This window comes from Protopterus annectens, chromosome 10.part0 (assembly GCF_019279795.1).
Source record: "Protopterus annectens isolate FY-2018-M chromosome 10.part0, PAN1.0, whole genome shotgun sequence".
NCBI classification, from domain to species: domain Eukaryota; kingdom Metazoa; phylum Chordata; order Ceratodontiformes; family Protopteridae; genus Protopterus; species Protopterus annectens.
The window spans coordinates 35,978,023-35,996,756 of NC_056744.1; the positions used below are offsets into that span (position 1 = coordinate 35,978,023).

Consider the following 18,734-nt stretch of genomic DNA (forward strand, 5'->3'; position numbering starts at 1 on the left):
GGATTTTTCTTTGGAAGTATATGCATAGGTACTTTTATACCCCAAGCAGACTTCATAGAATTTTTTTTTAGGTAGATAGTAAATGTTGGAGGTGTAATGGGGAAGAAAGAGGTAAACGGGAGCATATGTTTACAGAGTATAATGAGATGGCAGACTAAAAATTCCCTATAGAGTACTCTGTCAGGAATACTGGGCAAGCAAATTAGTGTAACTAAGGACATTGTTTTTGATACAGGATCTGAACTGCCTGCACATAGTAAAGCTTTGTTAGGTTTAATTCTGCAATTCTGCTGGCTACCAAAAAAGCAATTAATAGAAAATAGATGATACTGTATAAATGGAGGTAAAGTCGTCTGGACATGATTGCATGTACTCTGCAAATATTTCATTTAGCAAACAAAAAAGGATATCTATGAGTCCAGTCCTTCTACCCACACATATAAATTAATAAACTAATTAATAATTTATCAAAAGTGACTTCTCATTAATGAATGAATGAATGAATGAATGAATGAATGAATGAATGAATTAATTAATTTATTTATTTATTTATTTATTTATTTATTTATTTATTTATTTGTTTATTTACATTTGTTTACCGGGATGGTCCAGCTGGACCAGACGTGTCCTTTTTCAGTGGAGTCCCAGGGAAAAAAGCTCCACATATAAGACATTTCACATACAATACAGAATTTACATTAATAAAGACAGTTAGTACATATTATTGGCAGCTTATACAATTGGTGAAAAAAAACAGTACATAAGTAATCATTCTCAGATCAAAGATATTATACAAGCAATACAGAGTATGTACATGAGAACATTCCATATGAGCAGTTTTCAGCTAGCAAAATTGATATAGGACACCATGCAGTGGGTGCAAAGCAGATATAGGAATTAATTAGAGACTAGGTACTTAAACTTTTCACACGTTTAGGAGGTGTAATAGCTGAGCGATTGGCTATATGAGCCTGTTGCAGGAATCAGCAATCAGAGGATATTGTTGCAGATATAAGTGTTGGTATGATATTAAGGTAGGCTGTGAGAGTACCTGAATGTCTCACCTGGTTGAATAGCAGGTCTATAAGGGTTAGGAAGAGAAGGAAGAAGCCAGGGGGGATCACTGGTAGGACAATGAGGACAATTATTACAACATTTGGTGCCCCAGTTGTGACAGTAAAAACCTCGGTCTGGGAATAGTTCTGGCTTTTAGACAGACAGAATGGGGGGGGGGAGCAATGGCTGAATACTCTTCCTTCCATCTATTTTTCTGTCCAATCTTTTCTCCTATCTATCCATGTGCCCACATAGACAGCCAATGTAATCCCATGCTCAACCATGAGGGATACAACAAGAAGCTCAATGATAGGTTTCATCCACCAGTTTTGTTACGCAGAGCTTGTGTGACTTTGCACTCAGAAAGCAGCCCTATGTCAAAAAGAAGAGACAAAAGGTAAGTCACTAGGCAAGGAGAGATGTATTTATTTATTTATTTAACATTTGTTAAGCAGGTAAATGGATTGGTACATATACTTGTCAGCCAAAATCCAGACTACAAGGTCAAGGGTAAATGCAATATATGTGGACAGTTTATTGTAGCCATTTAACTAGCATGTTTTAAAATGATGAGAGGAACATGCTGTAAAAACACACATACATGAGGAGGTTATACAAACTCCACAAATGCAGTTATTAGAATTCAGGATTGAAACCCTGCTTTGCAGCTGTAAGGCAGAGGTTGTACAACTAAAACACTGTCCTACAACAAGGTTGGAGTGAAAGGATGGAATTAAGGGACATGTTAAATACATATTATGGTTGGCAAAGTAATCCTATCAAAGTACAACCCTGAGCACATCAGAGAAGCTAGAAACATACTTCTTTAAATAAATGTCGAAAATATTATATGAACAATGCACAAGGATCACAAGGAATAATGTTTATGAAGCTCTGATATGCTTGAAAAATATGGATGGCTCTAAAGAATAGGAAACAAATCATTTTTGAAAGTTGTAGCAGTTTTTCTGTGAATAAGTTGACTGAAACTCTGATACACTGTGGAAATTATTTTTTTTTTTATTTTGTCTGTCTTTGTGAAGAGCTTTGTTGAGTTTTGTATTTGTTAGTTTACTCAAGTTCACAAAAATAAAAGGCAGCTTGTAAAACTTTATAGTCATTATTCCCTAACCTAAACATTTCAGATAGTAGGACTGGAGTTACTTTCAACATGATATTGATGACTCAACTTATTGGGGAGCAATCTGAATCAAAGAGTTTAAATGTGTTTCTTATACCAACTGCAGAAAATCCAAGTTAAGGAGATGAAAGACAGTGTTAAGTGGTTTAGAAGAGGCAAGCCATAGCTGGCACATCCCAACTTCACTGAGTTTATAACAGAATCTCAGGTATAGAGGTGAGTCAGGTTTGTTACACTGAGTGAACAACAAAGAATGGAAATGTTAAAATGTGGAAAAAACAAGAGGCTAAGAGAGAGCACAGTGGTAATAAAACTTGAATATGAGGCTGGACAAAAGAGTAGATGTTTCCAGGTTTTCGGGAGGATAATAAAATGCATTTGCAATAAGGTTGATAGGTGACATAAAGCCACATGTTGCCACTGATATTGATATGCTTGTATTTTTTTTTCAGGTTTCCATTGGTAACCGCAGGATGCTTTGTCTGCTTTTCTCATCCCTAGTCTTGTTGCAGCATTTAGGCCCTTTAAATGGCATATCACAATATGCACATCAAACCAGCCGATCAGAACTAGACCTTGACCGTCCTGAATCAGAACTAGAAGAAAACACAGCACATTCAAGACTCTACTTATCAAAACCTGCATCCTCCCATGATCCAGTCAGGTATGATGTACTTCATAGCTTTGCACAGCAACACAGTTCTAACACCTTGATTTGGGTAAGAATAAACGTCAATAAGCAGTATAAAATGATGACTCCAGTAATATAAATATGGTGATACTGTATAATGTTATGAATTAAAACATGGAAAATGGTAAATAAGTGTTGGTGATCTGAATCAGGATGAAGTAGTTACACTGCACACTGTTTGTTTACCTATTTAAGCAAGGCATCATAGGAATGTAGGAACATAATAGGCAAATGATCAAGGGGAACATAAAATACACCTTTAAGCAGACAAGCTTAACAGTTCTTGCCCCCTTTTCAAGGACTTAATAATGCTCTCCTCCAAAAATGGTCAGAAATGTACATGATGATCCTGCTGTAATTTTTTGTCCACCCATTCAGCCATTGAGACTACCCTTAAAGGTAGCCAAAGTAGTACTTTGTTTGACATGTATTGGTAACTTATTCCATAGGCTTGGTATTTGTTGAGGTAGAAGATTATCCCCTCAAGCAAGTCTTGTTACTTAATTAGTAATAAATGGATTACTAAGGTTGTAAAACAAAAAAAATAAATCAGAAATAGCTGTTTCAAAGTTTAATTTAGACAAACAATTAATCCAGTAAGCACTTTCATCTTACACAAGACTTCATCAGACTGAAAGAACTACATCATCAGACAACATTAAATAGCTTTAAATCATATAAGTCAAAACTTTGCATAATAAATTAATGCTGAAGTCTTTTCCTTCTTAGAAAGACCTTAAAGTTTTCTTTATCCTTAAGCCCTGGAAGGTTGCGTGCATCCAACTTCAGCTGCCCACAATACTCTCTGCAGTCTAATTCATCATCAGCACCAAACCTTTTACTAAAACCTTTCACTTCATCAATAACTAAAACTTGAAATGAAGATTTACAACCACCTATCAACTGGTGCTAGCAAAGTGCATTCTTAACATAGTCTATATTGGTAGCATGCATATGTTCATAAATTCTGCAACAAAATCTTCTCACAGTTCTGCCCACAAAATATGCTGGGCAGGATATGAATAGCTAAGTAAACAACAAATTTAGGTTTACAAGTAAAATGTCCAAGAATCTTAATACTATTGTTCTTAATAGTAATGTCAGCTATATCTACCTTCAAATACCTGCAATATAATTACAGCTAAAACATTTAAGCATCCCACTCTTATTAACATCTTTGCTCTTGTTTAAACTATTTAATTTAAATTGAAATACATCTTTAAAATTGTTTTCTCTCTTGCTAACAAAAGCTGGCTCACCCTTACTGCCTTTTTAACTTCAGGGAAACTACTGAATACTTTGCAGCTATTTCTGTTAATATTCTTAATATACATCTCATCTAAAGAACGTTGTACTAACTTCCAGTCTTATAATCAAATACATCTTTCTTTCTTTACTTTATTACTTGTTTGAAAACTACCTTCTTTTTAATTTTAATTTCATTAAAACCTTGCATCACTTCCTTTTAGAATATCCTCTGATTTTGTGAAGAAATAGGAGATCAAACAAGACTGAGCTTTTCATTGCTCAAAATTCTTTCAGCAACCTATAGGTTAAAAATCTTTAGGGCCTTTCCAGTTGAGTAATATGCTTGGATTCGCACATGTCAAAGGCAGCACTGTATTTGGTGATGACTCTGATAAGGGAAGAGCACAGTGGGAGAATGACATCTTTGGATCTTGAAGAAATTTCCTTTGAAATTAACTCTGCCAGATAGAAAGACTTCATGGCTAATGTGTAAAGATGGTGATCAAATGAGTGAGAGCGAGAGTTATCCACATAAGTGCCTAGGTTTTTTAAGAATGTATGTGAATGAAGAGGAGCAATTTTATAACATATCAAGTGAGAAAACTTTTTTTTTTGCCAAATGCTACTAAGATGCAATTTTTTTCATTAACTTTGAAACTATTTATAATACACCATGTATGTGTATATTCCAGCTCTTGTTAGAGTTGTTTTGTGTTAGTGGATGTGCCCAGTTTGCAGCCAACAATAAATGTAGTCAACCAGACATCTAGAATATTAGTTATGATATCTGCAAAATCAGTGCCCAGAACTGATCCCCATGACACCCCACCAGTTGCAGTTTTACATTCTAAAAGAGAACCAGTAACTTTCATGACATGGGATCTGTTGGATAGCCAGTTTACAAGCCAATTGACAAAGCACGGGCTTATTTTTTATTTATTTATTTGTTTGTTTGTTTGTTTGTTTATTCTTTCTTTGTTGATCAGGTTAGTCCCATTAGGGTAGTGGTCTCTTCAGGAGAGACCCAAGATAGTATTTATACTATTAGGGGAAATTTGGCTAGGACATCAGAGAAATACCTTATGGCACTTATAGTGTACTCAGCTAACAGGTGCAGGTGCCAATTCCATTCCTAGGGTGGAGATAGCTGGGGAAATGGCTGATAAAGATTGAGACAGCAGAAGAAGAAGTTAAGGTAAATGCCGACTCCATAGTAATGTTTTTAGATCTGGAAGAAAAAAAAAGAAGTCAGAAAAGAGTATTGAGAGGAAGATTCAGAAGAAATCTTCCACAGAGAGCTGTTTGAGGGGTCAAGGAGTGAAGAAGGAGTTATAATTACAACCCTCCAGTCAGGACAGTTGCTGGATGATATATTGGAGAACTTGGAGCAGAGTGAACTGCAAACAGGGAAAGAAGTTTTGTGGGGTAAAATATTGGAAAACTTCTATAGTAAGGAAGAAAAATAAGAAGAAATCATTTGCAGAGGTAGTGGGCACAAATAAAGATATGTAAATCTAAAGTAAAGAGGAGGTGGAATTGGACAGGTATGAGATTTGGGACGGGCTGATTGTGCCTTTAGGTGTAAAGGCACAGGAGGTAAGAACTTTCATTCTAATAAAAAAGAGACATACTGTGACATTTTTGGAGACTGCTGACATCTTAGAAACAGTTTTAAGGAAATATGGAGAGGAAAAATACATTTTTCCTTGGAATAATTATGTTATAAAGACTTTTTAAGAGAGACACAGAAAAAAAGTAATATAAAGTTTTGAACAGATATTGAAAGAGTGCAAAATTACTGTAATGAAGTCAAAGACATTTCAAAAGTGTTTGATAAAAAAATGACTTTGTACAGGAACTTGAGACTCTAATGTGATTTTGAAAATGGAGAATTGTAAAATTGTACATATTCCAAAGTGTGATTACTGTTGATGGACATAGAGCTGTTGCTAAGTAATGGGGACAACTGAAAATATGTTTTTCTATGGGAGGGAGAGACATTTAATAAATAATTGTGATAAAAAAGATGTTATTCATGGGGAGAATCTGGTCATATTGCAAAGAATTGTAAAGCATTTTATAAGTGTAAGCAAACAGGATGCGTATGGATGGATTGTGAGAAGGAGAAGAATGTAGAATGTGCATCTGAACAACAAAATATAATCAATGAAGATATAATACAAATGGAAGGTCAACAATAAGAAAAAGGAGGAAGGAATGATATAAATCAAGATAATACAGAAAATGGGGAAGGGGAGAAAGAGAGTGGAACAGAAATGAGTGATGAAGAGGATATAAACTGGAAAGTAGTTAAGAAGAAAATACAACAGGGAAAAGAGTTAAAGATAGGAAAAGAAATTTTCAGAAATTATGAATAAAAGTTAAAGGAAATGGATTATTAAAACAATTTCTCAGAAATTAAAAAGAAAAGTAGTAAATAATCATAGAATTCTCTTGATTACTGTTACTAGTATCAAAAATATAGTTAGGAGAATTGGAATTAGAATGGTGTAAGGGTTGTGACATGGATTTGATTGTATTAGAAGATATTAGGCTTTTGAATAAAGAAGAAAGAGAACAAACACATATATTATGGCCAGGTGGTATATGGAATTTGCGACATGAAAAATGTTCAGGTATTGCTCTATTGTATAGGAAAATAATTACATTTCTAGATTATACATTGGTCAGATTAGGAAGATTGATGGCAGTGGACTTTAGATGGAAGGAAAAAGTGTACAGACTAATAGCAATGTATGCTTATATGTTATATAAAGAAAGGGAGAAATTATTTTTAGACATATTAAATTATGTAATAATGAATACGGATATCATAGTAACAGGAGATTTTAATTGTAATGTAAGATATAAACAAAAATGTAGCATAAATAAAAGGCAATGAAGAGGATTTTAAAATGTGGAAATCTAAGATTATGGAAATTAATAACATATATAGAAGAGGGAGATTTCAAAGAGAAATATATTATTTTCTTTTAAGAACTATAAAATGTATGATAGAACAAGTAGAAGAGGTGTTTTTTCAGATCATTTGGCTATATGGCTTGGAATAGATGAAAATAAAGAATTTATCAGAAACAGGAAAAGGTATTAAGAGAATACATGAAAAAGAATGGAATAAGAATAATCAAAGGGAAATAATAAAGCTAAGTAAATATCATTTAACAATGAACATTTTTGTAAGTATTGGTCAGAGTGATGCATTTAAAGAAAAACATAAGAAGTATTTAATATGGGTAAATGAGAGAAAACAAAAAGATAAAAAAAGGAATATGGACAAATTCAAGGCAATATGTTGAGTAGTGTAGATAGAAATGAAAAGGATGATTTTTGGAACAAAGACGAAATTTATCAAAAAATCAAGTGAAAATTAAAGAGTTATTAGATAGGAAAAGATATTTTTGCAGCGAAAGAAGGAAGAAATATCAACATATTTAAGTATTAAAGTTAAAGATGATAATGGTGTAATGAGTGACATGAAGAATAATGATGAGAAAATTGAAACAGAACAATTTAAAACTAAATTACACTTTAAAATTAAAATTGGTAAAAGAAAGGAAAGAAAAGAAAAGGTATGTGGAAGGTAAAACTTTACAGAAAAAATAAAGAATTGAAACAGCAAATTACAACAGAAGAGATAGCTATGGTAATAAAGAGTGTAAATGTAGACACTGCAGCTGGATTGAATGGTATATCAAATTAATAATATGGCAAAAATATATATTAATAAAACTATTTAATGAGTGGTTAAATGATAAGATAAATTATGAAAAATAGGTGAAGGTGTAATGAGATTTATATGAAACAAGGGAGAAAACATGAGATTAAAAACTATAGACCTGTAATGTTGAATAATTGTGATTATAAATTATTTTTGAAAGTAATACAGAAAAGACTTCAAGACAAATTGCATTTTATAATACAATAAGATATTATGGTATTAGAGGAAAACGAATTCAAGAGATATTAATGATAATTAGGGAAATAGTAGATGATATTAAGAAAAGTCAGACATAAACAACTTTAATAGTGACAGATAAAAATAAAGCATTTGATTCACTAGAGCATAATATCTTATGACAATTAATGGAAGAATATAATTTACTGTAAAGATAAAAAAGTATGTGAAGCAGTATATAAAAATACTAAAATTAGGGTTTTAGTAAATGGCTGGTTTACTGAAAAATAAAGTGAAAAGATGTATAAAACAGGAGTTTCCAATGAGCATGGTTTGCTTAAAATAGTTATGAATAGAGTGATAAAAGGAGTAAGTGAAAAGTTGGATAAGAGTAAATATATACAAGACATGGGGGTAAAGTATCCTGTTATTATGTCTTATGCTGATAATATAATATTAATAGGAAAAAATGAAGAAGAAATGAGAAAAAGTGATTAGAAATGTATATGACAGATTACAAGACATTGGTTTGAATATTAATAAAGATAAATGTAATGGTCTAAGGGGTATGAAAGTTTTGGAAGGTATAAAATTTGAGAAAACAATATCAGCTTTAGGAATTGAATTTGTAGGAGCAATGGGAGAAAATCTTGAGAAATTTACATGGACTTAAAGTTAAGTGGACTAGGTATAAATTGTCATCACATAAAAACATTTACATGATAAATTCAATATGGATGGGAAAATATCATATTTAACTAGTGTATATATGATTCCAAGAGATATGGAAAAACAATTTATTGATTTCATTTTCAATTTACTTGGGATCCAGACTGAATCCAGTTAAAAGTGGAGTTTTGTGTATGGACAATGACAAAGGAAGTTCTACTGAACCTTAGTGTATGGAACATATTTAATTTATTTAAAGTTTTGAGATGGATAAGTGCAAAAGCGAATAAGTTAGTGATGAATATATTTAAAGAAAAATATAAGAAAGAATGGAATTTAATTAAAATTAATAAAAGAGAGAAGGAATGGAAAAATGAAGAGATAGGGGTGTATCAAGAAAAATTGAAAGAGTAGAAATTAAGTATAGATAAAATTGGAAAAAATCTGAAAAGCTGGTACAAAATTGTTATGACAAAAATAGTATGTGAATCCTTGGGAACATTTAATAAAATAAAAATTTGAAGCTATAAAGCAAAGAAATAGATGGTGTATGTAAAATCTTGTATATCAGGATTTTTTATTGAGGATGCAAATTAATAAATTACCTGTTAAAGGAAATATGTCTTATAAAAAGATTAATGAGAGAGTGTGTTCAGTCCCTACAGGTTTTGTACCAAGTGAATGAAGAACAGCTGCAGTCATTGCCCTGTACAGTGTAGAACCTTCTATGGGCCCAGGCAATTATAGACCCCTAAGTCTGACCAGCCTCATATGCAAAGCCATGGAAAGACTTATCATGGAATTGATCAGTCAAGATATAGGAAACTCTAAACACTAGACCTGTCTCACGTTGTATTCATCAAGGGCAGGTCATGCTTACTCAACCTGGAGTATTTTTTTAAAAAGTACCAAAGCAATGGATGCAGGCAAAATGGTACACACCACATTCCTCAACCTGGTCAACCCTTTTGACACAATTCTCCACATAGGCAAAGTAGAAGAGCTAAATAAATTGTGAATTAACCCCAATGTCACCCACTGGATTTCCAGCTGGCTCACAGATAGGACATAGATAATCAAAATAAGGGAAGTTACCTCCAGAAAGAGAGCAATCAACAGTGGAGCCCCCATGGTTCTGTTCTGGGAACTCTCCTGTTTGGCATCTACTTTTCTGAAGTAAAAGCCAATAACAAAGGGCTCTGGCTGATGAAGTTTGCAGAGGACTGCAAACTAGGAACAGTCATTGAATTTCCAAATGTCTCACGTAAATAATTGTTTCCAAAATCATGAACTGAAAGCAAATTCCAAAAAATGCATTATTGTATCTTTTAGAAAGTCATCTACTCCAGGGAACTACCACATTGACAATATGCACTAAGAGTTAACCTCATTTTTTTGAGATTTGGGAACTTATGTGTGCAGTGATGTAACTTTTGACCAATATGTGTCTATTGTTGTAAGAAAGTCCTTCTATATTGCACAGCTTATAAACAAAGGAATTGTATCTAGATCCAGGGTTGTCATTGTCCCCTTTACTCAGCCCTCATTATGCCAGTGATTGAGTATAGTGCTCCCTTTGGCATGTACTGTATCCGCCCAGACACATGCAACAACTGGAACCCCCACAGAGATACTTACTAAAAGAATAGAAAGCTTAAACAACATGTTCTACATGGACCAATTCAAAGCCCTGTCACTATAATCAGTATCTTACAGACAGCTATGAGGTGACCTGTATCTGCATGCAAGGCATCCTCCAACCCATTACTGATGCATTTACTGCCCATCAGCAAGTCAAACAACATTAGAGATACTCGGTCGAGGGATCTAAACCTCTTCTGCAACACCAGCAGAACCATTTAGACCCAAACGTAGTGAAAGTTTTGAAACATGAGGAGAATAATTCTAAGATGACTTCCATGCTTAAGTTAGCAGAAGCATATCGGTGTCAAGCAGGAATGGAAATCAAACCAGAAGTAGATAAAAATCAGGCAGCAACTGAATGTGCCAAAAAACAAAAGAAAGAATATAAGGTGAAGGATCAGATGAAAAGGCAAGAAATGTGGAAAATGCATAAATATAGTTGCAAGTATAGAACACTTCTGAAAATAACCTCATGTTGATCAGGAATGAATGCAGGAATGGTTAAGGAGAGGTGAATTCAAACCAAAAGATGAAAGGTTAATATTGGCAGTACACGATAGTGGGCTACATACACATTGGTTTACAAAGTCCACTGAACATGTGGGAGAAACAGACAAATGTAGGTTTTGTAAAACCAAACTGGAAACAGTTGCATACCTCGTTGCTGTTTGTGGCATAGTAATGAAAGAAGGACTGTATACTGAAAGGCATAATAATGTGGCGAGACTGTTGAACTGGGGATTGTGCAAACATTATGGTTTTGTAGTGGCTGAAAAACACTGAAAACATGAGCCACAAAGCATCATAGAAAATGATGAAGTCTACATCACATGGGATCATCCATTACCAACAATTCAAAAGACAGATGCTAGAAAACTGGATATAGTAGTCCAAGAAAAGAAGACAATAGTAGCATTGATCATTGAAATCACCACACCCAGAGACTACAGTGTTCTGCATACAGAGAGACACAAAATTATAAAATATCAGAATCTGCAAGCAGAAACAAGAGCAATGTGGAAGAAGGACACCCAGATAATTCCGATAGTAGTAGGAGCAACCAGTCTTAAAAAAAAGAGTCTACAGTCATGTTTAGATATGCTGCCAATACATGTAACTCCATACGAACTGCAGAAGGAGTCATTACTGGGCACTTTGCGGATGCTGCAAAGAGCACTTTTGGCTGACAGCAAAGAGTGAAACAATACTAATTTCATGAACTTTAATCATACTTTGACTTAGGAATGGGGTCCATTCCCATCATGGTAGTAGAAACCCAAACAATTTGGAGAAATTAAAAAGGGAAAATTCAATTATAGCAGTAGAACAAAAGGGCAATATAAGAAAGTCATATGGACCAAAGGGATCATTTGTTGTTAAATTAAGTCATAGTGGAGAACTGTAAAAAGGGGAAAAATCTAAGTATGGCATGGATTGACTACAAAAAAGCATTTGATAGTATCCTACATTCATGGATAAAAGAGTGCTTAAAAATGTATATGACACACCCTACACTGATCAACTACATTACAGTGACCATGAAACAGTGGCAGACTACTTTGCAATTAAGCCATGATAAAGGACAAATTATTATCCCATGGATAAATATTCAAAGGGGGATATTCCAGTGTGACTCTCTGTCACGGTTGCTATCCTGCCTTGCCCTTAACCCATTAAGCTGTCTACTTAGCTTAGGCCATGGCTATAATTTGGCTCCTAGAAAACAACAAAGTCTAAAGACTTCTCATCTTCTTTGTCAATGATTTAAATCTCTATAGCTCATCAGATGAGGAACTGAAAGCACAGCTGCAGGTCGTTAAAACTTTTTCAGATGATATTAGAACATCTTTTGGTCTTGATAAATGTGTAAAAGCAACCTTTAAAGCAGGAAAACATCAGTTTGGGACAAGAATGTGATATAAAAGAACTTGAGTAAGAGGGAGTGTATAAATACTTGGGAATTGATGAAAGATCAGCAATAAAATATGAACAAATGTGAATAAAACTTAGTAAGTAATACTTTAGAAGACTTAAATTAATCCTGAAAAGAGTGTTGACATCTAGGAACAAAATCCAAGCTATAAACCAGTTTGCTCTTCCTGTCCTAACTTACAGTTTTGGAGTGATTGATTGGCCCCAAAACATGTTGGATAGACTAAATATTAAAACAAGAAGGATGCTTTATGCTCACCAAATGATCTATAAAAATCAGTGCATACCAAGATTATATATTCCCCGTTCTGAAGGAGGGATGGGCCTCCGTGAAACTGATTACATGTATAGATCTGCAATTATGGGACTCCACACATATCTGCTGACCACACAAGACCCAAATGTAGTAAAAGTTTTGAAACATGAGGAGAATACATCTAAGATGACTTCTCTGCTTAACCTAGAGAAGCATATTGGCATTAAGCAGGAATGGAAATCAAACCAGAAGTAGATAAAAATCAGGCAGCAAATGAATGTGCCAAAAAAAAAACAAAACAAAAGAAAGAATATAAGGTGAAGGACAAAATGAAAAGGCAAGAAATGTGGAAAATGCATAAATATAGTTGCAGGTATAGAAATGTGTGGAAGAACCTCATGTTGATCAGGAACAAATGCAGGAATGGTTAAGGAGAAGTGAATTCAAACCAAGAGATGAGAGGTTAATATGGTTGGCCAAGATAGTGGGCTATGTACATGCTGGTTTACAAAGTCCATTGAATATGTAGGAGAAACAGAAAAAATGTAGGTTTTTTAAAACAGAACTGGAAACAGTTGCACACCTCATTGCTGGTTGTGACATACAAATGGCAGAAGGACTTTATACTGAAAGGCATAATACTGTGGCAAGACTGTTGCACTAGGGATTGTGCAAACATTATGGCACTCAAGTGGCTGAAAAACACTGGAAACATGAGCCACAAAGCATCATGGAAAATGATGAGGTCTACATCACATAGATAATCCTTTTCCAACAGTTCAAAAGATAGATGCTAGAAAACAGGATATAGTGGTCCAAGAAAAGAAGAAAAAATAGCATTGATCATTGAAATCGCCACACCCAGTGACTACAGTGCCCTGTGTACAGAGACATACAGTCATAAAATATCAGGATTTGCAAGCAGAAATGAGAGCAATGTGGAAAAAAGATACCCAGATAGTCCAATAGTAGTATGAGCAGCAGGTCTTATAAAGAAAATCTACAATCATATTTAGAGATGTTACCAATACATGTAACTCCGTACAAATTACAGAAGGAGTCATTACTGGACACATTGCAGGTGCTTCGAAGAACACTTTTGGCTGACATCCAAGAGTGAAACAATACTAATTTCATGAACTTTAATTGTACTGTGACTTAGGAATGGGGTCCATTCCCATCATGGTATTAGAAACCCAAAAGATTTGGAGAAATTAAAAAAAGGATGGGTATATCTCACAGACGATATCACTACTATGGAACAGACCTCCATCCACATAAAACAAAGCTCATCCCTGTCTATAGACAAGCCCAACTTATATCTATGGATAAGAAACAGAAAATTTACCCCAGGACTGTCCTCTGTACTACTAATGGATGGAGGAAACTCCTATATGCTTAATCCCATGCATGGGTTCCATTAAATTCTCTGTGGTATAATAGCAGTTATTCTCATTAGGGGTGATAGATAGTTATTGATCATGGGATGGGTAAGGTATAACCAAAAGGGTTGTTATTTTGAGCACAAAATGGAAATTGGCTAGGCTTAAAATGGCCCGCAAAGGCAGAAAGCCTAGTACTTTCCTATGAACCTATGAACTTATGATGGGCAAAAAGGAGATGAGTAACAATACTGTGACAGTTTAACTTGGTATCAGTGAACATGGAGCTACAGGATGTGTAGGCAGATAAAGAGAGTCCATTTGTGAAGGTTCTAGTAAAGAAGCCTCAAAAATAGCATATATAACTTAGTTCTTTCAAATGCTTTTGCAAAATGGCTTACAGATCTGGATGGCAGCAGATACCATTCAGTAGTGTTGTTTTCTATATACAGAACAGAAGTTTAAAAGAGATATATGTAGTTGCAGGGTGGTGGTTGAATAGACACTCATCTGACGTATTTATTTTGAACTTTGTCAGACTTTTTTATCTACACCTTCATTTCTTCTAAACATATAAGGATAATTATTTGCTCTTGTTTCTTGACTTCTTTCTACCTAGTACGTTCTCTCTCCATTTCTCATTTATCTTCATTTCTCTTGACCTCATTGAACTTCTATTTCCCCCTTAAATAATTATTTCTTCACAAAACGACTTTTGTATTTACATAACTATGACTGTATAGTTAGACTGACTAATACCTTTGTAATCTGTTCTTGTGAGTGAATATTTCTTCTCATGTATAAAATACTGATTAATTGTGTTTATATAATTTTACTTGCATATTTACATTGCTGTGTATGCCTGCCTAATATCATTGTAAGCTGTTATTTTTTTCCAACAGGCCCTGGTTATGTAGCTGAAAGTGGTCCATGAATCATTGTGTTTACCCAGTTAACAAATGTAAAAATAAACATAAAATAAAGGTGAATGCCATGGTGGAAGGTGTAGGTGGGGTGGGATAAATGATTAGACAGAATATTCATGAAGGAGGAATATGAGGTAGAACCTAAGAGACTTGGAGTGGTAAGTCACAAGGGCATACTGACCTACCATGCTAGCCAGTATTCAAAAAAGCTAATGGACATATTCTCAGAGCTGTTTGTGAGGGTTTTGACTTGGTCTAGTAATCAAATGTGTTTTGAGAAACTGGAGAACAGTGATATTAGCACCTTGGAATGGAAGGGTTAAGGTAAATGAAGAAATAACAAGTGTTGCTGTATTAAACTGGTAACCATCTGTGATGCTTCACCACTGGCCCAATAATCAAGGAGCCTCAATCCTCACCACTAGCACCAGTGGGGGACATACACTGGGAGAATGACAGGTATACACACAGTATTTCCAGATGCAGCTCTCTGCATCAAGTGCAATTTCCCTTAAGAGGACACAGAGACCACAGTCAGTTTGGGGCTGGTTTCTCCCTCTTTCTCCAGATACCTACTAAGACTCCCCACTGGCACAGCTATAGGGTTGAAAGTTCAGCTGAGTGGCCAAGACCTCCAACACCCTCTCTGTCCAACCAGTGCTTTGTGTCCCTGCTCAAGTAGCTGACACACATACACACTTTGAGGTTTGAGTTAGACGCGCGCACACACACACACACACACACACACACACACACACACACACACACACACACACACACACACACACCTGGGAAAGGCTGGCACAGGTTTAATAGCTATGCCTTCTTCCACCCACACTATAAGGTAGTTATTACTGCCACCAGCCAACTCTTTATCAGCTACTTTAAGGCCCTTAACAAAGGGTGTCTAATCTTACTGTGTAATGTTACTATCAATACAAATGGTAGTTTGACCAAGAGGAAGGCTATTAGGAGTGGCCTACAAAGTGTCACCAAATAAATATGCAATTACTCTCAGAACATAAGTATGTCACTAAATAGATCAAGTTTAAATATATTTAATAATAAATAACAAAAGAACAAGAAAATAATCAGTATATACTTGCAGTTACATCAGAGTTCAAAATCACAGGAAATATTTAAAACAATATTGCAGAACAGTCTCAAATAAATAAAGAACAACATCTAAGTTAAGCTTTGCTATATTCCTGATTGTAACTAAGAGAATTACTGTACCCTAATAACTTTTTTAAAGCAAGCAAGGCAGATGTGGTGAGTGGATCTTGATGTTGTCAGGTCAAAGAAAAATATAGAATATTATCTCTCTCTCAGAGCGTTCTTAAATTAATATCTCAAATATTAGTGCCAGGATAGACTGCAGAATGACATAACTTCTTGTTATCTGACTCTCTCCGAAGTAAAACTCCCATTGCTGAAAGCTAGCAGTGTTTAGCATCCACCTGTGAACATACGTAGACCTCAGATCTTTTGGCAAATGGTGGAAGTCGTAAAATAATTTACATTCCTCCACATTTAAAGACAATACACAAAACTTCTATAGTACAGACATTATATCCCTGCTGCACTGAAACTGAAAGATACATCTTTTTATTGCATGGCCATAAATTAATTTCATTTCAGATATTTTTTTCTGAAGTTAACCTCCTGTGTCCCACTTGCCACTGTTAAAATATATACATTTAAACAGTTACAATAGTGTGTATACATTTCTGTCCTTCTCCAGTAGGGTACACTGTCGATACATCTTTAAGCTCAGTACTTTACAAACCCTTTTTAACACAAATCTGTACAAACCTAGTTTGATATATGCATAACATACAGTTCTAATAAGGTTGTAACACAAGCGTATTTCATGAAGCATGTTGATATTCACAAATGACATATAATTATTTACAAAATTCCAGATACCTGGGCTGGCAGTATCTCCTTTAGTGACTCCATCTTGACATGTAAAAGAAAGGTTTCTTAAAAGGAAAGCTAGCTGAACATATCAAGTCAATGGTCTAGATGAATAACTCACTGGCTAAAATGAAGGAGGGTATTATATTTCCAGACAAATGCAGTGTTAAGGTCAGGGAAATCCAGTTGATGTGGTCAGCTTGGACTCCACTAAATCCTTCTGTAGTGAAGCACACAGCATGCTTTTAAATAATGTTGATGGCCAAAGTAATTAGTTCGATGTGCAAGTGAACCAATAAAACTCCAAAGACTGGCATGGTGTAGTTCATTTGTGGCTGCAAAATAGGATATCTCTTTAGTTTATTTTTTCAGCAATTAAGGTTTTTAAGCAAAAGGAAATTGTTAAAACATTTGATAAAAATGTGAAAAAATAATATCTTTGTGGGGCTGAAGTGACCCACACTCTACATGCAATGGGCTATATCCTCTGCACCTCCCCCACTATTGCAATATATCCTATTGACCAGTAGGTGGCACCCTCATCCCATGACTAATCTCCTTGAGCACAAATCTTACTATCGTCACATATAATTCAGGCATCCAGTTATTTCCTTCACTTACCTATCCTGCAGCCACACTCTAACATTCTACCTTATACTGCTTATCTCTCTATCAACTCTCCCAACAATATCTCCTCAAACTTACCTTAGCAGTCAGCATTCCACTGATTGTTCTCCTGGGGTTTAGTCCTTCACTGGCTCTACCTGCTCCGTTCGCCCTGCGGGCTCACTCTGCTCCCCTACCCTGCCCCCAATTCTCACCCACCCCCAGGACCTCTACATTTATCCTCCATAAACCAAACCCCCCATCCACACAATCACTCACAAGACCCACCTCCTTAAAGTGATATAACCCACTACCATTGTGTCACATGCAAATCTCAATTAAAACTTACCCTCTATTCTAACCTATAACTACTATTTCATTATGCTACCTACATCTAACTCACCCCTCCCTAAGGTCCTTCTCTTAACTTTACTCCTACCTTTCCTTTCCATACATTAACTACTTACTTTCTATGAATACCTTAACTGCCTAGGATTTTATTCCTCCATAAGGCAAACCTCCACACCAATACTTGAAGTCCCTCTTAGCAATACATATACACCCACCACAACAAAGTACCTACCACCTAAGTATCATACATTAACTCACATTAAATTCTATAGTCCAAGAACTAGGAAATTCCAGAATCTAACATGTAGACTCTTAAAACTTACAATGAGAGTACAATTTCACCCCTTAATAGATGGTGATATCCACTCAAACCCTGGACTCAACTCTACCACAATTTCAAAGCCCCACACCCCAATGCCTGCAAACACACAATTGCTCACCAGACCCTCTAACTCACTCTTGATAGCTCATCTCAATATTCAGAGCATAAATAATAAAGTTGCCCACCTACATGCATTCATGGTTGTACATTCATTTGACTTCCTATATCTTACTGAAACATGGCTCAAAAATGCTACACAAGATAGTGAGATTATGCCACCTGGCTACAATATCCTGAGGCTAGACCATAAAACTAAGAAGGGTGGTGCAGTAGCTATTCTATATAAATCTGGCCTACAGGTGACCCCTATAGATTCTCAACCTTCATTAGCACATAAAGCTGAAACCCTTATTTCCAAACTACAACTTAATAAATGTAAATCCATCTACATCATCTGTGTCTATCTTCCCCCAGGTAATAACTCTAGCACCCTACAGGATATCCTTAGTTGGGTATCTAATACTTACCCCAAGAAACCATAGTGATTGGAGACTTTAGTATCCACTGGAAAAGCTGTTCCTCAGAACAGCCACCTACTCATATTAACCTATATGGTTTTACCCAAACCATTACATCCCCTACAAAGACCGCCAAACGTAATGACAAGGAAAGCA

The 18,734-nt window shown here is 35.2% G+C and overlaps 1 protein-coding gene across 1 annotated transcript in view; it reads left to right on the top strand.

The window, feature by feature from the left end:
* C1QTNF1 (C1q and TNF related 1) overlaps positions 1–18,734 on the top strand; it is a 245,924-nt gene that overhangs the window by 44,878 nt on the left and 182,312 nt on the right. Inside the window, exon 2 of the mRNA XM_044084992.1 lies at positions 2,650–2,861. Coding sequence (XP_043940927.1) covers positions 2,671–2,861 — 191 coding nt within the window. The 5' untranslated portion in view covers positions 2,650–2,670. The remainder of the gene's footprint in view (positions 1–2,649; positions 2,862–18,734) is intronic.